The sequence below is a fragment of the Neovison vison genome, chromosome 12 (assembly GCF_020171115.1).
Source record: "Neovison vison isolate M4711 chromosome 12, ASM_NN_V1, whole genome shotgun sequence".
Lineage (NCBI taxonomy): Eukaryota > Metazoa > Chordata > Mammalia > Carnivora > Mustelidae > Neogale > Neogale vison.
The window spans coordinates 133120339-133147010 of record NC_058102.1 but is presented as its reverse complement, the minus strand read 5'-3'; the positions used below and the strand labels follow the sequence as shown (position 1 = coordinate 133147010).

Genomic DNA, 26672 nt, shown 5'->3' with positions numbered 1-26672 from the left:
GTAGCTTACATGTTGTTAAACAACAGACTTATTAAGTAATGTAAATTCTAAACAATAGGCTATTAAGTAGTAATTAAATATTGTACTGGAGAATTTCTAATGACATGAAAGTTGCCCATAATATTTTATTAAGTAAAAAACAAATTTCTAATCAGTAGGTTTTATATTTAAATACATATAATGTATTTCGAACAATATGCACCAAAGAATTATGAAAGATTATGTCTAAGTCCTCCCACTTTCCTGTTTTTCTACAATGAATATGTGCTGTTTCTGGAGAGAATTTATTATAAGAAAATAATATTGTAATTGTAAGAAAATAAGAAAAGAATATTATGTTTGTTTTTTATAAAAAGAATGGGCTATCCTTCACCTAACACCAAATACAAAAATTAACCCAAAATGGGTCAAGACCTGAATGTAAGAGCTAAAACTATAAAACTATTAGAAGAAAGCAGAAAGCATACAGCAAAAGCTTCATGACATTGGATTTGGCAATGGATATTTTCATGGACACAATGCCAAAGGAACAATCAACAAAAGGAAAAATAGACAAATTGGACTTCATAAAAATGAAAAATTCTTGTGCATTAAAAGGCACCATCAGTAGAGTAAAAAGCATCCCACAGAATGGAAAACAGTATTTACAAATTGTTGCAAAATCTGATAAAGGACTAACATCCCAAATATATAAAGCACTCCTTAAGTTCAACAACAAAAAACCAAACAACCCAATTCAAAGATAACCAAATGGACCTACGAGGCACAGACAGAACATTCCATCCAACAGAAGCTGATACACATTCTTTTCAAGTGCACATAGACGTTCTCCAGAATAGATCATATGTTAGAACACAGTAAAACATTTTAACAAGTTTAAGAAGACTTAAATCAACAGGATCACCCAGCATGTACATCACCCTGTACTGTCTTTTACAACCACAGTGGTATGAAACTAGAAATCAATTAACAGAAGGAATTAAAAAATAATTTTTTACACAGACACACACACACCCCCCCGATGGAATACCATGCAGCCATCAAAAAACTGAAATCTTGCCATTTGCAATGATGTGGATGAAACTAGAGGGTATTTTGCTAAGGGAAATAAGTCAATCAGAGAAAGACATTTATCATATGATCTCTCCAATATGAGGAATTTGAGAGGTGGGGGGGGTTGTAGAGGGTAGGGAGGGAAAAAATGAAATAAGATGGGACCGAGGAGGGAGACAAACCATAGTAGACTCTTAATCCCAGGAAGCAAATGGAGGGTTGCTGAGGGATGGGAGGGGAGAGATAGAGTGGCTGGGTTATAGACATTGGGTATGTGCTGTTAATTGTGTAAGACTGATGATTCACAGACCTGTACCCCTTAAGCAAATAATTCATTATATGTTAATAAAAAATAAAATAAAATAACCAGACATTAACAATCAAACAAATAATTAAATAATAAAAGGATTAATGCCAATCTTTCCCAAACTCTCCTAGAAAACTGAATAGTAGGAAACATTTCCAAACTCATTTTATGAGACCAGTATTACCCTCATACCAAAGCCAGATAAGGACACTATAAGAAAAGAAAATTACAGGCCAATATCTCTGAAGAACACTGATGCAAAATTTCTCACCAAATACTAGCAAACCAAATTCAGCAATATATTAAAAGGATAATACACAATAATCAAGTGGGATTTATCCCTGAGATGCAAGGATGGTTCGACATCTGCACATCCATCAATCTGATGCACCACATTAACAGAATGAAGGACAGAAATCATATGATTATCTCATATGATATCAATAGATACAGAAAAAAACATTTAACAAAATTCAGCATCCTTTCATGGTAAAAAATTGTCACTAAATTGGGGTTAGAGGGAAAGTATCTCAACATAATGAAGGCCACATATGACAATCCCATAAGTAACATTATACTCAATGATTAAAAGCTGAAAGATTTCTTTTAAGATTAGGAAGAAGACCAGAGTGCCCACTCTTACCACTTCTATTCAACATAGTACTGGAAGTCCTAGCCAGAGAAATTATGCAAGACTGAGGGGAAAAAAAGACATTCATATTGGAAAGTAAGAAGTCAAATTGTCTGTGTTGCAGATTACATAATCTTATATATAGAAAGCCCTAAAGACTCTACAAACAAAACCCTATTAGAACTAATAAACAAATTCAATAAAGTTTCAGGATATGAAACAAACATAAAAAAGTCAATCCCATTTATAGAAACATGAAAAAGAATCAAATACTTAGAAATAAATTTAACCAAGGAGATAAAAGATAAAAACAAATTGCCATGTGACCTGTCAATTCCACTTCTGAGTATACTGAAAGGAATGAAAAGCAAAGCTCAAAGAGATATTTGCAGACCTGTAGCCAGAGCAGCACTGTTCATAATAGCTAAAATGTGGAACCAACCCCAGTGGTATATACATACAATGAAATATTATTCAGCCCTAGAAAGGAAGGAGCTGATGACATTTGCTTCAACATGGATGAACCCTGAGGACATTATGCAAAGTGAAATAAGTCAATCAATCACAAGAAGACAAGAGAGTCAGGTGCCTAGAGTGGCTGAATTCATAGAAACACAAAGTAGAATGTGGTTGGGGGGGTTTGGGAAAGAGAGAGGAGAAAGGGGGATGGGCAGCTTTTGTTGAATGGATATAAAGTTTCCATCTTACAAGATGGAAAGAGTTTTGGAGATGGACAGTGTTGATGTGCACAGCACGAATGTCCTTCATATCACTGAACTGTATACTTAAAAATGATTAAGATGTTAAATTTTATGTTTATTTGGCCACAATTAAAAATTCAGGGGAAAGGAGACAAAGGAGCAGGCCTGACTGGTGAACACAAGGAGTTCTGAGTTCAAGCCCCAATTCTTCACTTTCCAGCGAGATAATCACAGACATGTGCCTCTCTACCAGGGTTACAAATCGAACAGGGAAAGGGGAACTCACCACACTGCTTGGGACTCTTATGTACCTAGAAACTTCACAAACTGTGCTGGCACCTGGTAAAGGTGAGGGGATATACTCTTCTGTGTCTCTAATAAGTGAATTAATTAGATCAATTGTGCAAAATGCTTAGGAGTCTGCCTGGCACATAATAAACACACAAAGTGTCAGCTTATTTTATAATCCTTCCTGATATAGGACATAATGAAACACATACACCTCAACACTGCTGAGTTCTCTTCATCTAAACCCATAGGAAATACGACTCTCAAAGGGCTGACCCCAGTCCTGCTCAATAATAATTGATTCAGGGTCTCTGTGAAGTCTATCCTATTACAGTGCACTCAACAGCTCCCCAAGGACCTGAAAGAGTTAATTAGCTTCCCTAACCGCTTTCACACTCTGGCCACAATTGAGCTAATTTAATAAGAGAGTATAATGACCCTAGATTATTTATACTTTCAATTGTTTAAATCGATTAAGTGATGAAGTGTGGTATTTAACAAGCACAAGGAAATATTATCTGACTGTAATTTGTAAAGCTAAGAGATAGACTAACCTAAAAAAAAACTAAAATTTTTACAAAAATATAAGTGTTCATTTTGTGGTATACAAGTATTAATCAAAATACCTACCAGAGATCTTGTGTTATGTGGAATATAGGAAGGCCGGTGACTCTTCCAGTCTTCCGCCAACCAGGTATCATGTATTTTGCTCAGATTTGTTTTCTCTAAGGTTTTACAGAAATTTGGGTAATTTTTTCAAAGATTTCATTTATTTATTTGTCAGAGAGTGCAAACACAATCAAGGGGAAAGGCAGGCAGAGGGAGAAGCAGGCTTCTTGCTCAGCAGAGAGCCCAATGAGGGACTGGATCCCAGGACCCTGGGATCATGACCTTTACCAACTGAGCCACTCAGGCGTTCAATTTAGATAATTTAAAGGAAACCCCAAAGGGAGGAGTAAGAGATGGAAAATGGGAAGAGAGTGGCAAAGACTGCTAGAGAGAATTAATTTCTCAAAGCACCTGTGAGTCCGTAGTGATGGTAAATATATTGCACACACATGGAGGGGGGAGAGGTTTCCTTACAGTAGTAGAGTGACAGGAACGAATAAAGAGAGAAGAAATGATAGCATTAGAACATCGTATATTGCAACCGCCATCATCATAATTCAGGCCAGAATCTTCCTGCTGAATGAATGTTTAGGAGGAACAGAATATTTATAGTCTCAGAGCATCACCTATAAGATAACCCTCAAAGTAGAATATGCGCTGCCAAAGCGAGCACAACCCTCAAAGTAGAGAGCAGTCATTTTACAGGGGAGAAATCTGGCAGACACGATCCTAACCAAATGGTCAACGTTGACATTACTAATAATCTGACAATCCTCTTGGGAAGGTCTGACTGAGAAAGACAAGGATCACCTTCCTGGAATTCCTGCCTAAAATGCATTGCCTGAATCTAACCATGAGGAAATATGAGACAAACTCAAATCAAGACATCTTCTACAAAATAAATACACGCTTCAAAAATATCAATGTCATGAGAGATAAAGGAAGGATGAGGAAATGTTCCAGATGAAAGGAAACTAAAGAGACATGAAAATTGAGTGTAATGTGTGGTCTTGGACTAGGAAAAACACAGCTCTAAAGAATATTATTGTGACAATTGATGAAATCTGAATAAGGTATATTGATTAAATAATAGTCTTGTGTCAACGTCATCTGATTTTGATCATTTACTGTGATTATGTAAGTGAATAGCATTGTTCATAGGAAATGCACATTGAAGTCTTAAGGGGTAAAGAGTATGATGTCTGCAAGGAATTCTTAATTGGTTAGAAAAAGCTGCTATCTATAATGCACATATAATTTGTATTTATAATATTAAAATATTCATTACATTCAAGAGATAATACTGAATAATGCACTTGGAGAGAAAAAGAACTCCAAAGTTGTATATCAAAACTCAAAATGGATTAAAGACCTAAATGTGAGACCTGAAACCATAAAGATCCTAGAAGAGGCAGTAATTCCTCTGACATTGATCATAGCACCATTTTTCTAGATATGTCTCCTAAGGCAAAGGAAACAAAAACAAAATAAACCATTGGGACTATATCAAAATAAAAAAGCTTTTGCACAGAAAAGGAAACCATCAACAAAACAAAAAGACAACCTACTGAATGGGAGAAGAAACTTGCAAATGCTGTATCTGATAAGGGGTTGGTACCTAAAATATATAAAGATACAATTCAATACCAAAAAAAAAAAAAATCAAATAACCCAATTAAAAATGAGCAGAGGATCTGAACAGAAGTTTTTTCAAGGAAGACATATGGAAGGCCAACAGACACATGAAAAGTTGCTCAACATCACCTATCAACAGGGAAAAGCAAGTCAAAACCACAATAAGATATCACCTTACACCTTACACCAGTTAGAACAGCTGAAATGAAAATGACAAGGAGAACAAGTGTGGGTGATGATTGGTGAGAAGGGAACCCTCATTCACTGTTGGTGGGAATGCAAACTGGGGCGGTCATTGTGAGAAACAGTACGGAGGTTCCTCCAACAATTAAAAAGAGAAATACCACATGATCCAATAATCCCACTACTAGGTATTTACCCAAAGAAAATAGAAACACTAATTTGAAAAGATACACGCACCCCTGTGTTTATTGTAGCATTATTTACAATAGCCAAGATATGGAAGCAGCCTAAATGGCCATTAATAGACAAATGGATAAGGAAAACGTGGTGTGTGTGTGTGTATATTATACATACACATATTCATATGTGTACATATATGTATATACACATACATACATACATATAGACAAAATGGGAAAAAATAGAAATTGGAAAAGAAAAAAAGGTGAGAGGTGTTAATGTCTAAGAACCTTTCCAACCCTGAGGGTTTCTGAATTGAAATCCATTCACAGCTTCAGTCTGGTGTAAGCCCAGGGCTTTGCCTCTCCCTCACTCATAGGTCCCTAACCTCTCCCCAGACCTTCCAGAACCACTCCTGCTTTCTCCCCTTGTTTCCTTCCAGCTGTATAATGTAAGACAACTGCACAATTCTTGTGAGCTCTTCAGAGAAAGATTCTACACAAATTTAGCAAAAGCAATAAGGAACTCCCAAGAGAAATTAAACTTCTGCTATGTATTTTATTCCTTCTTTTCATATAATTCATATTTCCTGTCTAGCAGGTCCTCCGTCTCACAGTTAAATATGCCTTAAGCACCCTCCTTAAAACAACGAAACCAAAAACCATCCTGAATTCAATACCCCTCCAACTTCTATCCTCCCCAGTTCCCATCAAGGCTCCATCTTTAGAGAAGGGGTCTGTATCTGCTCTCCCCGCACACTGCTCCCCACCAACTCCTGCCCACCCTTCACCAGCTGCAAACTGCCTTCTGCCTTCACCCCTCTACTGAAGCTGCTTTTACCAACTCACTAACCACCTCCTGATAAGTAAAGCTGATGGGCAGTTGTTGATCCTTATTTCGTCTGTTGGTAGTATTTGATGCCATTAACCACTTCTTCTAGAAAGATTCTCAAGCCCTCATGCCCCGGTTCCTCACCCTCCTCCAAGGACTCTGGCTATTCCTTCTCAGTCCCCACTGAGGGCTCCTCTGACTCAGTCTGTCCCTGAAATGTGGATGCTCCCTAGAGTTCTGTACTAGGCCCACTCTATCTGGCTTCCAGAGCGTAACTTCAGAGCCTTGGGCTCATATTTCTGCATGCCTATGTGACACCCCCATTTGGATGCCTCATAAGTTCTTCAAACGCAACATCTTCACCTTGGCCAGGGTTCCCTGTTTCAGAGAACAGCAAGCCTGGCATTCATCCTTGACTCTTCTCTCAACCTGCACACCTATCCGTCAATAATTCCTAGAAATTCCAGCACTCATCTACATCAGGGCAGCCCATCATTCAGCATCTACTTATATTACTACCACAGCCACCAACTTCCAGCCTCCAACCTATACTTCACTCTGCATTTAAGATGATCTCTGTAATGCCAAAACAGGCGTTTAAAATGATATTTTTAATGCCAAAATATGATGTCACTTTGCTGCTCCAGAACTTTTCAGGGACACCTCATGTCTTCAAATCTACAGCTCAAACAGCTTAGTATGGTTCATAATATCCTTCATGACAAGGTCATTCTGACCACTTCCCCCAAGAACTTCTTTTCGGTCCTTTGGGTAAGCCAATAATTCCTCACATCCATGGCTTAGAATGTGCCATGACCTCTGCCTGGAACATTCTGTCCTTGTCATCTGGCTAATTCCCATCATGCTCCCTCTGGATGTAGAATTAGATATGTATCAATAGCAGCCTGTATTCCGCCTCTCACAACACATACCTTTCTCAGGTGTTACCATTTGTTTCAAAGTCTGCCTCTGCACACTGGACTAAGTTTTGCAGCATCTGTGACCATGTCCACCTTGTTCACCACTGTGTTCACTGTGTGTCACTCAGAGGGCTCCTACTTGCATCATATAGGAACTCCATATTCTTACAAATTATCATTCCTAGAAGTTTTCTCCCCTCCTCTGTCTGAACCTTTAGGAAATATCTCTTTGCTTAGTGGCCCTATCCAATTCTGAAATATCACTCGACGTCTTCCACAAATATTAATTTTCCCTAGGTATTAACTTACACCTCTATCCTTAGACACCATCAATGCAGCATTAACTTGGAGTCCACTAATTCAAAATTTGCAACTATTAGACCTGATGATACTTTAAAAAATTTTTTTTAAGATTTTATTTATTTATTTGACAAAGCAAGACAGCAAGAGAGGGAACACAAGCAGGGGGAGTGGGAGAGGGAGAAGCAGGATTTCCACAGAGCAGGGGAGCCTGATGTAGGGCTTGATCCCGGGACCCCGGGATCATGACCTGAGCTGAAACCAGACGCTTAACAACTGAGCCACCCAGGTGCCCCTAGACCCAGTGATACCTGAATAAAAATTCATTAATCCCATTACTGTGAAGATTCAACTTTTTGCTTCTAAAGAAAAAAAAAACTCTTACACTAGAACTTATGAACTTGAAGATTCATTTAGCACATTATCCTCTTCTGAATTTAATAATAAATTTTCACAAAAATAGGGTATTCTCTTTAGTTATGATACTTCACATTCATATGTAAGCCATGGTGCAGTGAGATTTTCCATTGTCTTATTTTATTTATTAGAGTAATAATAAATTTAATATGCCTCTTGATTTTCAACTTTGAAAGAACCTTTTCCAAACACATGAAGATTTATTATACATTTTTCTTTCTTTAACTGAGTATCATGTTTCACTTTGAATGGTTTATCAAACTGAACCCCTGTAATGACTAATTAAGAGATAGTACCTTGCAGTATTTTCTTCCATATGTGACATTGAACTAGAAGACTATACTTCTTCACTAGGACATTTTCCTTCATTGTGAGCTTCCTACTAAGTCAACTGTCTGTAGAACAAAATAAAACCTATCACCCAGTCTAATGGTTTATAGTTTATAGATAGGTTTATAGATAAATAAAATAGGTTATAGATAGATAAAATCTATCACCCAGACAGACTAATAGGCAGAGTCAGAAAGAGTTACTAAGAAACGAATGTCTTTCAACTGACAGAATGGGAGAAGATATTTGCAAACAACATATCTGATAAAGGGCTAGTATCCAAAATCTATAAAGAACTTATCTAACTCAACACCCAAACAACAAATAATCTAGTCGAGAAATGAGCAGAGGACATGAACAGACATTTCTGCAAAGAAGACATCCAGATGGCCAACAGACACATGAAAAAATGCTCCACATCACTCACCATCAGGGAAACACAAATCAAAATGACAATGAGATACCACTTCACACCAGTCTGAATGGCTAAAATTAACAAGTCAAGGAATGACAGATGCTGGTGACAATGCAGAGAAAGGGGAACCCTCTTAAACTGTTGGTGGGAATGCAAGCTGGTGCAACCACTCTGGAAAACAGCATTGAGGTTCCTCAAAAAGTTGAAAATAGAGCTACCCTATGACCCAGCAATCGCACTACTGGGTATCTATCCTAAAAATACAAATGTAGTGATCCAAAGGGGCACATGCACTCAAATGTTTATAGCAGCAATGCCCACAATAGCCAAACTATGGAAAGAACTTAGATGTCCATCAACAGATGAACGGATAAAGAAGATGTGGTATATATATATACAAGGGAATACTATGCAGCCATCAAAAGAAATGAAATCTTGCCATTTGTGACGACATAGATGGAACTAGAGGGTATTATGCTTACCAAAATAAGTCAAGCAGAGAAAGGCAATGATCATATGATCTCCCTGATATGAGGAAGTTGAGAGGCAACGTGGGGTGTTTGGGGGAAGGAAAGGAATAAATGAAACAGGTTGGGAGTGGAAGGGAGACAAACCATAAGAGACTCTTAATCTCACAAAACAAACTGAGGGTTGCTGGAAGGAGGGGGGTATGGAGAGGGTGGTTGGGTTATGGACATTGGGGAAGGTATGTGCTATGGTGAGTGCTGTGAAGTGTAAATCTGGCGATTCACAGACCTGTACCCCTGGGGCTAATAATATATTATATGTTAATTAAAAAAAAAAGAAATGAATGTTCTTGAGAGCAGGTCCAGGTTTATGTTTATAAAACCTGGATGAACTTTGCAAAGTACATTAGGAGAAATGAGAAGGCAGGTATGCCCTTTGTCGACCTCAAGGGATTTTCTGACCCACACATCTAACTTTCACAAGGACGTGATTAATAAAAACAAAATGGCTTCCAAACATGCTTTAACTGATTCCGACTGGAATGGTGGCTACAGATGACTATCCAAAGTCTGCTCCTTGGCCCCTGACCCAAAACACTTCAATTTCACTTGATCTATTGAGCCAGACTCTCAGTCTTAAACCCATTCTAGAGAGATGATGTGAATTATCAACACAGAATTAAAGACTACATGTAGCTACCAATACAGCTTTAATTTTCCCCCCAATATGCTTTCATACAATACTGCTGGAAGAATAAACTGGTAAAACATTTTGAAAGCCAATATGGCCTGATGTATCACTTTCCTTAAGAATACTCATATAATTTAAGTTAGCAATCATACTAAGAAATAATCCTAAGTGGAGAAGCCTGGGAACACATGTTCAATGAAGGATAGAAGGATTATTTATAATAGCAACACCAGAAACAGGGAAATGAATGGGGGGGGAGTAATACTTTGTGTTTGCTTTCTACTACCTCGTATCATTTTTAGCATTTTACACTTGTGAACACATTTAATCTTTGTAACAACCCTATGAAACAAGGCCCTTACTTTTTCCTTTTTTTCAGATAAGAAAATATGAGGTGCACAGAGGGATTTACCCAAGCTAGCACTGGAGCTGACACAGGAAGGGAGAGGGGGGTCAAAGAGTCCAGCTCTGGAAACTGCTCTGCAAAGCACTATCATGCTTTCTCATAGGTTTTGTAGTAGAGTGTGTTTGCAATAATGTGGGAAAATACTTATCATGTCTAGTTAGAAAAAGAAACATGATCACAAATATGTAAATTAAAATAGGAAAAGAAAAATACCCAAACCTCTTTGCTTGGAAAAGGAGTTTCAAGATTTAGACACTGTCTGGTGCTACTGATTCTCTTTGGATGGTGGGATGACAATTTTTCCCTGTTATTTTTTTTTTAATTTTTAATTTTTTATAAACATATATTTTTATCCCCAGGGGTACAGGTCTGTGAATCGCCAGGTTTACACACTTCACAGCACTCACCAAAGCACATACCCTCCCCAATGTCCATAACCACCCCCCCTCCCAACCCCCCTCCCCCCAGCAACCCTCAGTTTGTTTTGTGAGATTAAGAGTCACTTGTGGTTTGTCTCCCTCCCAATCCCATCTTATTTTGTATTTTTTAAAGGCATGTATTGCTGTTTAGATGGTAAAAATGATCATTATTCCTCTTTAAAACCTCTCATATGCTTCTTGCCCCCAAGTCTGAACTGTGCAGGTCCATTTACACACAGATACTATTTTTTTAAGATTTTTAAGTTTTTGAGTAACCACACTGTGGGGCTTGAACTCACAGCCTTGAGATCAAGAGTCACCTACTTCACCAATGGAGCCCCCAACCCCAACACATAGCTATTTTTTGATAAATACAACACAATACAGTAAATATATTTTCTTTATGACTTTGTTAATAACATTTTCTTTTCTCTAGCTTACTTTATTGTAAGAATATAGTATGTAATATACATAACATACAAAATATGTGTTAATTGACTGGTTATGTTATCAGTAAGGCTTCTGGTTGACAGTAGGCGCTTAGTAGTTTAGTTTTGGAGGAGTCAAAGATTATATGTGAATTTCTGACTGCAAGTGATGGGGGAGTTAGTGCCCCTGACCCCCACATTTTCAACTGTACTTCCTTCCTCCTTGCTTCACTTTGTACATCCATTGCAATTTTTTCCCCCTTCCTGGGCCTTATTTCTCCCCTCTTTGATTTCTTATTCATTTTGCTCTTTCTTCTTCCTCCTGTATTGTTCTCTCCTCCCTTCCCCATCCTACAAGGCTCATGACCAGAAGGGGGAAAAGCCCCCATAGCCCTAGGTGCCTGGTAGTCCCTTCCCTGTGTTCCCTCCCAATGAATGTATGTGGCAGGGTAGGGGAAGGGGTGGGGAGAATTTGCAGGGGAAAGTGAGGTATTTTCTGAAAAACAAAAACAAAAAACAAAAAAACAGTCATTGTTTTAACATTGTGTTTTAGTGTTTTTACTGGCTTCTAAAACTGTTGACATAAAATTTTTTGACCTAAAAATTTCAGGTGGCATGGCTAGCCACTTATTTTAGACGCCACTGGTTTCCCAGTATGCTCTGCTTTCTGCTCCTTTCTCTGCTGTTGGTGAACAACAGACATCTTTTGGCATCTGTTCCTGCAACTTTTCTGCTTTTCCTTCTTGCCTTTCCTTCTTTCAGGCCTGCACTTCTCTTTGGAGCACACTTCTGCCCTCAGACCATGAGAAGTCCTCAGGCCGGCCTCTGGTTCCCAGGAATGCCTGGCTGGCTGGTTTGGTGGGCCCATCCCAAGCCCGCTTGCATTGTTACAGCTTGATTCTCACAGGAGTACGAGGTCAAGAACACCTGCTAACCAGACTAGATTAGAAGATGGAGGAGGTCAGCTAACAGGGCCTGTCTAGACCATCCTTCCCAGAACTCTAGGCTCCATATAAGAGTCGGCTACAGATTGAGTAATATTAAAGTCATCTAAACCTTTACTCCCTGTTAACAATTTTTGTGGCCATGCCAGTTTTCTTCTTGAATCTCAGTTCTTAAGTATCTGAGAGTACTGGTCTTAAAAAATCTTAAAAAGTCTTGAAAAGTCTTAAAACTAAGCAGTTCCAGGGCGCCTGGGTGGCTCAGGGGTTAAGTGTCTGCCTTCGGCTCAGGGATGGCTCAGGTCAGGATCCCAGTGTCCTGGGATCTGAGTCCCACATAAGGCTCCCTGCTCAGTGGGGAGCCTTCCTCTCCCTCTCTCACTGCTTCTCTTCCCTTTCCCACACGGTGTCTCTCTTTGTCAAATAAATAAATAAAATATTCGCCTGGGTGGCTCAGTGGGTTAAGCCGCTGCCTTCGGCTCAGGTCATGATCTCAGGGTCCTGGGATCGAGTCCCGCATCGGGCTCTCTGCTCAGCAGGGAGCCTGCTTCCTTCTCTCTCTCTCTGCCTGCCTCTCTGCCTACTTGTGATCTCTCTCTGTCAAATAAATAAATAAATAAATAAAATCTTTAAAAGAAAATATTCAAAAAAAAAATCCACAAGCAGTTCCTTCTTCAAAATGTCCCTGCCTTGCTCCAGTTCTTCTAATCTCCCATCTGTCTTAACGCTAAAGCCTCACAGCCAGCCTCGCTGACCCAGGTCTCTCTTTGCCTTGCTTCCTGAAGGATGGTTTCCATCATGCCCTTCTCGGATAAAAAAAAAAAAATGCTTTCAGGTGACCTTGATTACTGATCCATCAAACTCAAGTGCTGAGTTTAGCGTCCTCCTACCGCAACAAGGAAAAAGAAAACATCCCTCTTTCTTTCTGAGTGTGAAAGTAGCACGTGTTCATAGTGAACCACTAAATCAGATCAGGCAAGATGTAAAGGCGTGGACGAGAAAGTGGCAATTCCTTGTAATCATCCCTCCCGAGAGAGATGCGTCCTTAACCACATGTGTTTTGTCAAGGCATCAAAATCCCACATGGCCCACCAGGCTTGCCATGGCTATTCCTCCTGGACACCCCTGATCACACCGCTTTCCTCGCTGGAGTCCCACATGCTCGGTCCTACTTCTGGGGCTTTGCTTGTGGGGTTCAGCCCTCTGTAATGGCACCCATACTTCCCCTCCATCAACTCAGTTCATCCCTCGCTTTGAAAACCCTTTGGGGGTGCCTGGGTGGCTCAGTGGGTTAAAGCCTCTGCCTTTGGCTCAGGTCATGATCTCAGGGTCCTGGGATCGAGCCCCACATCAGGCTCTCTGCTCAGCGGGGAGCCTGCTTCCCCCCCCCCCCACCCCGCCTGGCTCTCTCCCTACTTGTGATCTCTCTCTTTGTCAAATAAATAAATAAATAAATAATCGTAAAAAAGAAAAAAGAAAACCCTTTGAAAACACAACTCTTGCTTGCTGCGCAGAGCCTTCCAAGCAATCTACACAATCTAGAGCCTTCCTAGCAATCTACACAAGAGGTGTTCTGGGCCACAGGATTCAACCCTGTAACTGTGCCCTAATGACACCCCATCTCCCTTTGATCACAGACTGTCAGGGAAACAGGATGATGTCTTGTGCTTTTCTGGAGCCTGCAGACATGGTGGGCAAACATAAAATCTGCCTAATAAATACATATAAAAAATAGATGGCTAACTGAGTAGCTTCCTTTTAATTTGGTGAAATTGCTTACTCAATTCTTTAGAGATTAAATTAATTCTTTATCAGTTCTAGTGAAGATTTACGTGGATATGCTAGAAATGCTTTTTAATCCTACACCTATTTCCAGACTACCTATGAGGTTTGGGCACCCATTAAGGCAGGGATTTTCCCGAGGAGAGCTCTTTGGTTCCGGCACGAAGTGGACAAGTTTCTGGGGGCATCATTTACTTCCTGCTCACTAAACTGTCCCCACTCCTGTAATCGGTCCATCCATCTCATACCATCCACGGCGCCTGGAATGATGACACTTCCATAAACCCATGCTCAAACCGCTGGTTGTTGCTTAAGGGCCCAGGTGACGAAATCCCCTCCACACCTTCTTGGTGCAGGATATTGTGACTGATTTAATAAAGCTTCCAATTCAGTTGAGGGCCATGGAAGGCTCCACGGCACTGAAGAACAACACCCCAGGGCTCCAAGCAAGAGCCCACATGAAAAAGAAACAGCGAACAGCAAGCCGAGATGGAGGCAGGTTTGCCCCCCACCCCACAGTCACCGCCTGCGTTTGGACTAAGAGAGACACGTGTGGAGTCGCAAACTGCCAACCAGTGAGGCTACAGATGCGTACTCACCTCTCATCGCATTTAATCAGAATCACGCTGTCGGTTCCGATCCCCAAAGCTGCAGCTCCCTTCTTGAGAGAAAAATGACTCTGTTAAAAAAAAAATTGTAATTAGTTGCACATAAATTCAAAAAAGATCTCAGCTGGTCTTTTTCCTCCTTTTATTTCTAATCTCCCTCAACAGCCTGGATTGCTGAGAGAAGATGGCATCCTTCCGCTGAGCCCTTTTTTTTTTTTTTAACTGTGGTAAAACTGTGGTAAAATCTACATAACATAGGATTTGCCACCTTAGCCATTTTTAAGTGTACAGTTCCTTGCCCTTAAAGATATTTACGTAGATGTGCAACCCGCACCACCGTCCACCTCTGGCATTCTTTTCATCTTGTCACAGGGAAATTCTGTACCCATTGAAGGATAACTCTTCATGCCTCCTTCCCTCAGCCCCCGGCAAGCACCATTCTACTTCCTGTTTCTATGAATTTGACTACATTAAGTGCCTCATGTACATGGAACCGTCTAGGATTTGTTGCTTTGTGACTGGCTTATTTCACTCAGCGCAGTGGCTCTGAGGTTCATTCCTGTTGTAGAATGTGTCAGCGTTCCCTTCCTTTTTAGGTCTGAATCCTATTCATTGAAGGTGTACCCACAGTTCCACTTATCCATCAGTGGGTACTGGGGTGGCTTCCACCTTTTGGTCATGAGGGATAACAGTGCTATGAACGAGGGTGTACAAACATCTCTTCGAGACCTGCTTTCCATTCTTTTGGGTGTATCCCCAGAAATGGAATTGCTGGGTCATATGGTCATTCTTTTTTTTTTTTTTTTTAAAGATTTTACTTATTTGACAGACAGATATCATAAGCAGGAAGAGAGGCAGGCAGAGAGAGAGACCGGGAAGCAGGCTCCCTGATGAGCAGAGAGCCCGATGCGGGGCTCGATCCCAGGACCCTGAAATCATGACCTGAGATGAAGGCAGAGGCTTTAACACTGAGCCACCCAGGGGCCCCGGTCATTCTATTTTTGACGAATTGCCATCCTATTTCCCACAGCAGCTGCGCCTTTTTGTGTCCCCACCAGCAGGGCTCAATGATTCCAATTTCTCCACAACCTCGTCAAGAGTTGTTATTTTCTGGTTTTTGATACTAGTCATTCAAATGGGGGTGGGGCGATACCTCATTATGGTTTCGATTTGTATTTCCCTAATGATTAGTGACGTTAAGTATCTTTTTATTGGCTCATTGGCCCTTTGTACATCATCTTTAAAGAAATGTCTCTATGAGGGGCACTTGGGTGGCTCAGTGGGTTAAAGCCTCTGCTTCTGGCTCAGGTTATGATCCCAGGGTCCTGGGATTGAGCCCCACATTGGGTTCTCTGCTCAGCGGGGAGCCTGCTTCCTCTCTCTCTCTGCCTGCCTCTCTGCCTACTTATGATATCTGCCTGTCAAATAAATAAATAAAATCTTAAAAAAAAAAAAAAAGAGGGCACCTGGGTGGCTCAGTTGGTTAAGTGACTGCTTTCGGCTCAGGTCATGATCCTGGAGTCCCCGGATCGAGTCCCGTATCAGGCTCCCAGCTCCAAGGGGAGTCTGCTTCTCCCTCTGACCTTCTCCTCGCTCATACTCTCTCTCACTGTCTCTCTCTCAAATAAATAAATAAAATATTAAAAAAAAAAGAAATGTCAAATAAATAAAATCTTAAAAAAAAAAAAGGAAATGTTTTAAGGAGTCCTTTGCCCTTTTTTGAATGGGTTTTTTGAATGTGGTGGTGGTTGTTGAACTCACCTGAGTTTCTGGGTGAAGATAACAAGATCCTGGGACTTTTAAATGGACCCGCCATCCCAACACACAGTAATCCAAGACACTTTTACATATAAGACATAAAAACAAGCCAACTGCCTCCAGGAACTACGTACTATATGGTTTCCAGGCTTATATTTTCCTACCAAGAGATGCCACGCAGTCTCTGTCAAGTTTAGCGAAACTGGGGGCACTCAAGTAAGAGAAGAAGTTCAGTCCAGCATCGCTTCATCCCAGACTTGTTGGGGAGCTAATGCCGGTGCAGGCGATGGCTCGGCCTGAAGGAGGACCAGGGAGAAGGCACCAGTCCCTGGCTTGGGCAGGATGGTGTGCAGAGAAAGGCCACACTGACAAGCCACCGCCAGATCTTTGTGCTTTTGGGTACAGAATCCCGGGTAGGATGCTGAATCTCAATGGCTGTAATCATGGGGTAATTTGGAGAGCTGAGAGAGGCTAACGTAAGCCCAGCTGTATGGCATCTGCCCAGCAGCCTCTTACTATTAACTACAGATCATTAAGCTGTCCAAAAGGAGGGCTGCTTCCTCAATTTACATCTCCAAAGGGTTGCTGACTGGAATTTTAAGTTAGCGGTCCAGAGTGTCCTCTCCCTGAATGCCCACTTTTGACTCATCTGAATTCTTAAATATGCAGCACAGGCACTGTTAACATGTGTATTTTTAGGGGATGTGTCTGATAAGCAAGAAGAAATCCCATTTCTAACAGTGGCCAATAACGTGAACCAAGACACGAGGCACTGCCTAGGGGAGTTTAAAGGGCCCAGTGTAGCTGAGACGTGGTGAGAAGGGGCCATTAGCTCATTTTACAAACTCAGAAAGACAAAGTAGACCATCCTTCCCGAGATACCTGGAAACTAGGAGAGAAAGCTTAACTGGGTTTGTAACAGTGAATGATAACAACAAACAACAAACAGAAGTGTTCCCTCTTGCATGGTTAGCAGATTCCTGGGAGGCCCCCAGAAGAATGAGCTGGTGGCGGGGGAGGGGAGGGACACACATCAGTGTGTCACTGCAGGGAGGGCACAGAACAGAGGAGCCAGCTGTCCACTGAGCAAGCACAAGGTCCCTCTGTGAATGAGCTCGAAAGCACTGCTCAAATCAAATGCACACAGAGACCAGACTTGAAAATTTCCTAAACCAGACAAAAGCCAGTTTAGTCATACAAGCAAAGCTTAATTCAGCTTATTTTGCATGACAAATGAGGCTAACAACCTGGGTCACATCGCGCTTATGCCTCTGAACATCATAACTGAAACTTAAGTTCTTCCCCCAAATTGATAGGAGGTAACCACTAACCAATTCACTTTCGTTGAAGAAAATTCTAATGTTGTTACCAATCCCTGGGAATAATTAACCGTGCCTCCCTCTGAGCTCCCTAAGCTGCTTTATAACAAAATTCTCTGAGTCTCAAGCTTATGTTTTGGTTTCAGGCCTCCCAGTTTGCAAACTGCCTTTTTTGGGTGTGTGAGCAATAAACCTTAACTAATTACTACTTCAGTGATTCCTTGGTTTTACTTCTGTCTCTGTTTCAGTCCTAAACTGCAAAAAGGCAAATTGAGGCCAAGTAAGAGATCTGATGCACCTGGTCAATGAGAGGCAGTAGTCTTGTCTGGTCTTTAATGAGAAAGAATAGGGATGCTCAAATGAGGAGCAATTACCTAGGATAATTGATCACTGGAGCAAACGCCACACACTTAAAGAAAAACACAGGCCCAAAGAGAAAGCTTCGAGATGGGGAACAAAGGTGATATGAGGCATGAAAATGGAAGATCAGGGACCGAACACTGAGCCTGTTTACATTTTCGGGAAAGGGAGCAGGGAAATCACTAGATGTTATCCACAAATAGCAAGGACCATGGCAAGCAAGGAGCCAGAGGGTGGGCGGAGGAGTGGGGGTGGCGGTGGATAAAAAAGACACTACCTAATGAGGAAGAAACAGTGAAAACAGCTTCAATAGTACATCTCCGTGCTGGTGAGACAGCACAAGGGAAAGCATTTTTAACCCTTGGCGCCACGTTTAATGGAACTACTTGTTGATGAACCACAGCAGAGCAGCAGGGCTGGAAGCCGAAGAGCCGGGAAACCGGCATCTGGAGAGAGCCCAGAGGACGCCTGCTCAGGAGCAGAGGGCAATAGGGACAGGTGGTGTCGAGGTGAGAGAAAAGGGATTGATGGCTCAGGGTGGCTTCGGAAGGTAAAGGTATGAACAAAAATTGAAAGCCATAGGGAGTCACATGTGTCCCCAAATCATCAAGGCCCTGTAATGATCAGTCATTCATCACTAGGATGGCTGGGGGTGCGGGGGTGCCCCTGGGTGGCTCAGTCGGATAAGCGTCTGCCTTCAGCTCAGGTCGTGATCCCAGGGTCCTGGGATCCAGCCCCACATCGGGCTTTCTGCGCAGCTGGGAGTCTCCTTCTCCCTCTCCCACTCCCCCTGCTTGTGTTCTCTCTCTCTCTCTTTCTCTGTCAAATAAATAAATAAAATATTTTAAAAAATGGCTGGGGAATGAGTTAATGAATATCCCCCATATCTCCTCCACCCTGATTTTGGAAAAACAATAGACTTGATAGAACCCAAGGCTTATTTAGAACTAACTCGTATTTTTATTTGGGTAACAAATGTTAAAACCCATCTGATTTTTATTTTCTACTAAAGAAAATCTTTGAGGTTGATGGAATATTAACTTCTTGATCTTTTAAAAAATATCATAAGTAATCTAGATACAGGTTACATGATTCAGCTGACATTTGAAAGATGTGCAAATGACCATGGGGTTTTATGGTTATAAAATAATTGTCATTAAAAAGTAAGCAGGCTTTCTGGGCTTGAGGAGGATGAGATTATCCGGAGTAAGAATTCGTGAGAATGAGAGCCCACAGGCTGAGGCAGGGGCCGGAGCTCCGTCATTCTATCCAGCCCTGTGACTGGGGTGGCGCATCCACTGCTTGCTTCTGTAATGGGGACAGTAAATCTGTCCTGTCTTTAGGGATGGTGAGAGAATGAGGGGTGCGGTGGAAAGCTCTGAGACAAACCACTCAGTCTCTTGACATGCTGGTTTCTCTTCCTCTATTGCAATTTAGATAAGCAGTTTGGAAAGCCACAGTAACTATTTCAAGCCATTGTTGGTCACATCCAGATACTTAACTGAGACACAGATTCAACTGCCTGGTGGACCACAGGGCTTCAGGGAAAGCCTCTGCTAAGCCTGGAGACACAAAGGTTATTAAAACAGCCCTCAATCTCTGGCTACCTCAGTCTCTGGCTACGAGGTAGGGGGCTACCTCGTCTCCTGCCTCCCCTCCTCTTGCTCTCTCTACCTGATGGTACTGGACTCCCCAGTCTTCAGTGAGCTCACTAAATTTGTTCCTCTCAGTCTTTGTATTTGCTATTCCATTTCTCGGAAAATCCTTTCCTCAGATATATCTATATCTATATCTGTATCTATATCTATATCTATATCTCTCTCTATATATATTTAAAGATTTTATTTATTTATTTGACAGAGAGAGAGATCACAAGTAGGCAGAGAGGCAGGTGGAGGGAGAGGAGGAAGCAGGCTCCCTGCTGAGCAGAGAGCCCAATGTGGGGCTCAATCCCAGGACCCTGGGACCATGACCTGAGCTGAAGGCAGAGGCTCAACCCACTGAGCCACCCAGGCACCCCCTTCCCTCAGATATTTATGTGGCTCCCTCTCTCATTTGATGTAGGTCCCTGCGACTATATATCCTCTCCACAGAGACCTTCTATGACCATCTTGTCAAACAGCCCCCTTCTGCCCTATTCTCTTGTCAGCATGTGACATTAGAATAAATATTTATTTACTATCTGTCCCCTACCAGAACATAGGTTGCATGAGGGCAAGGACTTTGGTGGTTGGTTTAGCAAATATTTATTATTAGCAAATATTGATTGAATTTGACCATATGCTTAGACAGCAAGTCCAGAAAAATGTCCACTACTTATTGCCATCAATCTCTGGCCACAAATCCCAATACTGAGGTGTGGCTTAGTAATTGGAGCCAATCGTGGGCTAAATAGACCCCAACACCTCTCATCTAAAGCCTACTATAAAAGCAAGTCCAGAGATCTTCTTGACACCCACCCCCAAAAGGCCCAAGATGGGGTCCTTCCCAAGTAGGAAGCCCTTCTAGCTGCTTTGGGGAAGAAGCAACTCATAACTTCAAAAGAAGAAAAAAGGCACACTAAGTTGGAAATCTCAGCTCTTCTCTCTTCTGACATTCTGTCAAAAGCTCTGTCTTCTAGCCCTAAGGCCTACTGATTGTCCTTGGACTTGAACCCCTTTGTGAATGGAGTGAATGAAGTGTGTGTAGAGATATAGAACAGAGGTGGATGGGGTGGGGGCTTACACATCAGGACCCCCAACAAATGGGTCCGAAAGCCCACCAATGAATGAGCTGAAATCTGCTTCTTTGATCCCTCCACATGCTTTGGACACCCTGCCCCACTCAGTGATATTAGGACTAACAGTGTTCTTCTTCTCCACACTTCTCCCACACATTCATTGATTTGCTCTCTATACATCCTGGGATTTGAGTAAAATGATAGCTTTTTCTGCCTTAGACAGACTGGTAGTCCTTGTCCTTGCTTTTATTCATCAAGTGGCCTTAAAAGAGCATTCTGCTTTCTAAACCTTCTGATTTACAAAGAAGCTGGTACTCTGTGAGACCACTTTATTGATATCTAATTATAATGATTTGGAGGATAGGGGATCCCAAAACCATGTTCTCAGAGGCTCTGTGTGATACTGACATGATATGGACCTGGTACAAGGCATTTCTGGGAGGCTGCTACTACTTATTACTCATAGTTGTACAGTGTAAAGTCACCCATTGTGAATTTGTGCCCTAAGTAAGTCCTGAAAGAATGGTGTGTATGAAGATTAAGTTGACATGAGGAGAGATCCAAGGATGGAGATCCAAGGATGGAGGATCTCCAAGGATCTCATCCAAGGATGGAGATCCAAGGATGGAGATCCAAGGATGATATCTGGTGACAAATGTGGACATCAGCACTGAGCATGAATTCAGTTATAGTGATCACTCAGTGTGGTCTCAGGGGCACTGAGAAGAGTGACTGTCCCCTCCAGACCCCCATCCTTTCCTTCCCCCACTGTACACTATGTGCCTCTTGAGAGCAGGCACTGGGTCTCTTCTGTTCACTGTTGTCTTCCCAGTGCCTGAAGCAATGCCTGGCACAGAGTGAAGGTGTAAAGAACACATCCCACCACCCCATGGCCCCATGGCCGCACTGTGCCTTCCTGCCTTGTGGCTTTGTCTCCTACTGCAATGGAAATGCCCCCACAAGAGGCCACACCTAGGTTTTACCCATCACTTACAGGACTCTCAGGCTCTTTCCTGAGAGTAGGTCTTGATGGGATTGAATAGAAGGAGAAAATAACACAGGGGTGATGAGGGCCCTGAAACAAGCAGGAGGTGGGAATGCAGAGGCTGAAGGTAACTTGCATTTAGCTCACAATTTCACTTACTGAAGTTTTGTCAGACTAAGCTTAGACAATGGAGAGCATTACATGGGAGCTGTCTTTCCAAGCTGCCTGGGTCACAGTAAGTTCCTTTTTTTTTTTTTAAACATAAAAAACATCTGTTTTTGGAATGGAGCCCTCTCACGTAGTGTTGTGATATGAAAACCATCTTTCTAAACAATTATTACAATCATCTCCCTGTGTAAGTGGGCTGAGGCCATGAGGGGTCTCAGCAGAACATCAGTGACTGGTTGTGAAGAGTGGAGTGAGTTGTGCTGATTTGCCTAAAAGATCCCACTACCTATTCTGATTATGAAGAACGTTTTTCCTAGATGCAAATACGCTGTTTCACTGAGACTATTTCTGGGAGAGCTTGTTGCACACAAAGAAATAAGAGGAATTTGTAAAGAAGCTTATTTGGGCTTTCGAAGGATTCAAGCCGAGATGTGAATTACTCAGCCAGAGTCTTAACTTCCCTCTAAACCCAGTTTCAAGAAGGGACTCTAATCTCATCAGATTAATTTTTGCCAAGATCCTCTATTACTGAAGATTTGGTGACAAGGATGAGATTCCAGCAAAGGATGAGCATAGAATCAGACAATTTTTAAGATCCTTTCCAATTCTGATTTTTTGTGATTCCACATTTGGGAGGAAAATAGTCTTAAAACTCTTTACTCAGAGCTTAAATGCTATCTCTTGTTTCAACTCAGTGATAATATTTACTACTTCTAATGTTCTTCATGGCAATACTATTTATTTAATTTAGTCCTATTCAAAATTTCTAGAAAACAGTTGGAGTTGAACAAATAGAAAAGTAATAGCTTGACCTCCTTATCAACAAAGAGAAACTTCTTGTCTGAGTTGGTGTCCAGAAAAGGGATGTGTAGCTTTGGGGCTGCAACAGAGACAGTGAGGGCCATTTAGTAAAAAAAAGATGACCCTTCCCTTCCTCAGTGTGTGATGTTTCTTAATGTCATTTCCATCCCTATGGCTCTATACACAACTCAGTGCTCAGACTAGAAGAAAGGACAGTAACTTGACCTGGCTCAATAGATCAGGAAATTAAATTAGCACTAGAATAACCAACACGTGGAAAATAAGGTTTTAGCAAGGATGCTACAAGTGAATTTAGAGCAGCCAGCTAGAGTGGTGTAGAGGTCACCCAGCCCAGTAGTTGAAGAACAGTGTTGGGATTGTCAGGGAACAGGCTCAAGGGCTGACTCTGCTTCTGACTGGCTAAAAACCCTGGGCAAAGCATCTCCCACCTCTGGGATTTGGGTTCCTCATAAGGTTGTGGGGTTTTAAAAAATTTTACTTAATATTTATGTAGTGTTTCCTACATCCTAGGAGCTGAGGTGAGTTGTTTTATAAGAGACTCTCATTTGATTCTCAAAAGTATTGGGCCTTGGAAACTCTCAGAGAGCTTTGAGAGAGACAATACTTGAAGCACCTTCTGCCATAGCCTTTGGTCTTCCTTCTCTCCACTGGATCCCAAAGCAGCTTTCCCACTACTGTTTCTCCCTGTGTCAAGGGACTCAGGAATGAAACTGCCATGCAAAGATGGAAATTGTCTGGCATTACATGACTTGATAATCTTTTTCAGCTTGTGAAGATCTATTTTTGGGGCTGGTGGAGTCAAGGTAATTGTAAAACTTGGAAAGACTAAGGGAATGTATGGCAGGCCTGAAGCTGGAAGGAATTACACTAAGTAATGAATGGAATGGAATGGAATGGCCCTGAGGTCTAGAAGCAGAAGGACCTAGATATAGAGATCATGTTACCTCTTAATCCAAATCTTCATGGGCAAGGCTACTTCAAGGGTTCATCTGTCCAGAATGGTTTGGATCAAGTGTTCAATGAGACACAGCAGTGCTTTAAATGAGCTCTAAATGTCCCCTCCAGTCCAGCCCCATGAGATAATAAAGTATTTTTGTTTTGTTTTGTTTTTTTGTTTTGTTTTATTTTTAGTGAGGAGAATAATAATTTAGCAACACAGTCACATTACCAGAAAAGATCTTGGTGGAAATTTTACTTGGGAAGGTATAGAATGCTAAATTAACTGATGGGCTGTGGCATATAAGATGTTGTCGCTGAATCTTTTGATTTTGATTTTTACATAGGTAGTTGGGGCAGGGACCTCACTGGCCTGGGAGTCAGGAAACCTATTTAATCCCAGCCCTACCTACGGCCTCTTTATTAAAAAAATGCTAATAATAATTTCTGCTCCACCTGTCCTACAAGAATGTCATGAGAATCAAATGAGCTAATGTATATTGGAAGTGTGGTGGAAATAGTCAAATAGTTATAGGATATCAGGTATCATAAATTAGATATCATAAATAGGATATCATAAATTAGAAAAAGAATTCATCTGTCAAAAAATAGGTATAGAGGGATGCCTGGGTGGCTTTGTGGGTTAATCCTCTGCCTTCAGCTCAGGTCATGGTCTCAGGGTCCTGGGATCGAGCCCCACATCAGGCTTTTTGCTCTGTGGGGAGCCGGCTTCCCCCTCCCCATCTGCCTGTCTCTCTGCCTGCTTGTGATCTCTCTCTCTCTCTGTGTCAAATAAATCAAATCTTTAAAAAAAATAGGTATAGAGTTAGAACCAATTGGTATTTTAGGAAAGGTTCATAATTCAAATGTTCTTTCATAATTATGTGCATGGATAAAGGTACAAGAAGGAGGAGGAAGAATGGAATGGCTGTTGTATAGCTGAATCCCCCTTCTTTCACTTAGAAGTCAAGAATTAGCCTTTTAGTTTGCTGTAGCAAGAAACGGAGGCATAGCATAGAATTATTCCCAAACCACATGACCTGGGCTTTGTGAGCAAGGTTAAGTCAATTTCCATGAAGCTTGAGCCAAGAAATTCACACGAAACTAGAGAGCACAGGGCAGCTTTCTGGTTGACCAAACTCATTTTGAGTTATATAAACAGCATGGAAACCAAAAGAAGATGCTCAGTATAGGATCATCTGACCTTTTTGAGACTGAGAATAGAGTAACATTTAACTATTTAGAGGTACAAGAGTATAGCGAAATAATAACTGGAAAAAATATATCATGGTTTTCTCTCCCAAGAAGCTGAAAAATGAAAGTTATCTCATGGTAAGATACTGGCTTAATAGGTTGAATAACGCTCTTTCTGCAAAGATGTTCACATCCTAATCCTTGAAACCTAAGAATATGTTACCTTACATGGCAAAAGGGGCTTTGAAGATGTGATTAAGCTAAGGTTCTTGGATTGGGAGATTGTCCTAGGTTATGTGGGTGGACCCAATGTCATAACAAAGATCTTTGGGATAGGGGTAAGAAAGAGAGTCAGAACCAGAGAAGATGTGGTGACAGAAGCAGAGGTCCGGGAGAGAGAGATTTGAAGATGTTCTGCTACTGGTTTTGAATTGGAAGAAGGGGCTATGAACCAAGGCAGGCAGGTGGCCTCTAGAAGGTAGAAAAAACAAGGACATGGGTTCTCCCCTACTGTCTCCAAAGGAACAGAGCATCGCCTGACCCATTATAGATTTCTGACTTCCAGAACTATAAGATAATAAATTTATGTTGGCTTAATCCTTTAAGTTTGTGGTAAATTTTTAAGTAGTAATAGGAAAGCAAAGGCAGGTAATTTCAGGCTGTGAATGTCTCTGCTAAATTTGACCTCTGTAAGTTGAGGAAGGGCAAAGGAACAAAACAAGAAAATGATAAAACATGACCAAAAACAGAATGCTGATGATAATTTGTTAACATAAATCACGAGTTTCTTTGAATCAATGGCTACTGCTATGGTTGTGAATTGTATTCACTGGTTTCTAGTTTGTACTTGCCCTTTGCTTCCTTGTTATGGACACACACACACACACACACACACCACACACACATCACTTAAAGCAAAAAAATTAAAGTTCTATGGAGATGTGCCTTGACTCCCACTATAACTCCCTGCCTCTCCCCACTGATGTCTCTTTACAGGAATCTCTCATTTCCCTATAGACCCCTATACCCTCCCCATCTCCCATTTCCCCCACCATCAGAGGGCTTTTTGATCTTCTCTGAAGCAACTCTTTCCCAGACCCTAGGCTACTCTGAGGCAGAGGTTGTGAAGGAAAAATCTTAGGAATTCCATGGCAGGTAATGCTTTCTAACGCCTGGCAAGAACAGCCTCTGGTTTACTGCAGGACTGTGTGGTGGGAGAATTTGGAGCCAAGATGTTGCTCAAACAGCTACAAAGCGTAGCTTTGAGCTTGTGTGTGGTTTTATCTCTGCAAAGGAAGGAAAGCTGGAGGCCTAGCAGAGGGAAGCCATCTATCTTGTGAACAGGGTGGGCCACTTTATTCAATGTGTCCTCGGAGGTAGGGAGAATGGCTTTAACTCTTTGAAGCCATGGAAAGAATATGAAGTACTATGCTGTGGCGCTCAGCTAGAAGTCCCAGCTCTCAGCATCCCACCTGGCCAGCAGCCTAGCAGGACGCAGAAGGCTGTAATGGGCTGAGACAGAACTGACTTGAAGATCAGATATGACAGATAGGACCGCTAGGCTTTTTCTCCAGAGTGGTGAATCCTCTGGTTAAGTCTGCCAAAGATAAGCATTAAATGGTGCAAGTCACCATTAAGATAGAACATCTGGTCGGAATTTTCATACCGAAAGATTGTTATCAGTGGGACACTCCGGAGATTCGAGTTATGTAGTCATGGCCTCAGTCGTCCAAATGAGTTCATAGTCCCTCTGGCCTCTCCTCTCTTCCTTCCCCCACCCCCACAACATTATTACAGAAAAATGATGTGTAGAAACTAGGAGTAAAACATCCTGCTTTCTCTTTGAGGGTTTTCCTACATTTCAAAGAG

The 26672-nt window shown here is 41.5% G+C and overlaps 1 protein-coding gene across 1 annotated transcript in view; it reads right to left on the bottom strand.

Moving 5' to 3' along the window:
- Window positions 1–26672, bottom strand: part of GAD2 (glutamate decarboxylase 2) — a 74504-nt gene that overhangs the window by 35335 nt on the left and 12497 nt on the right. The window contains exon 8 of the mRNA XM_044227471.1: window positions 14534–14613. Within this exon, the coding sequence (XP_044083406.1) occupies window positions 14534–14613 (80 nt within the window). The remainder of the gene's footprint in view (window positions 1–14533; window positions 14614–26672) is intronic.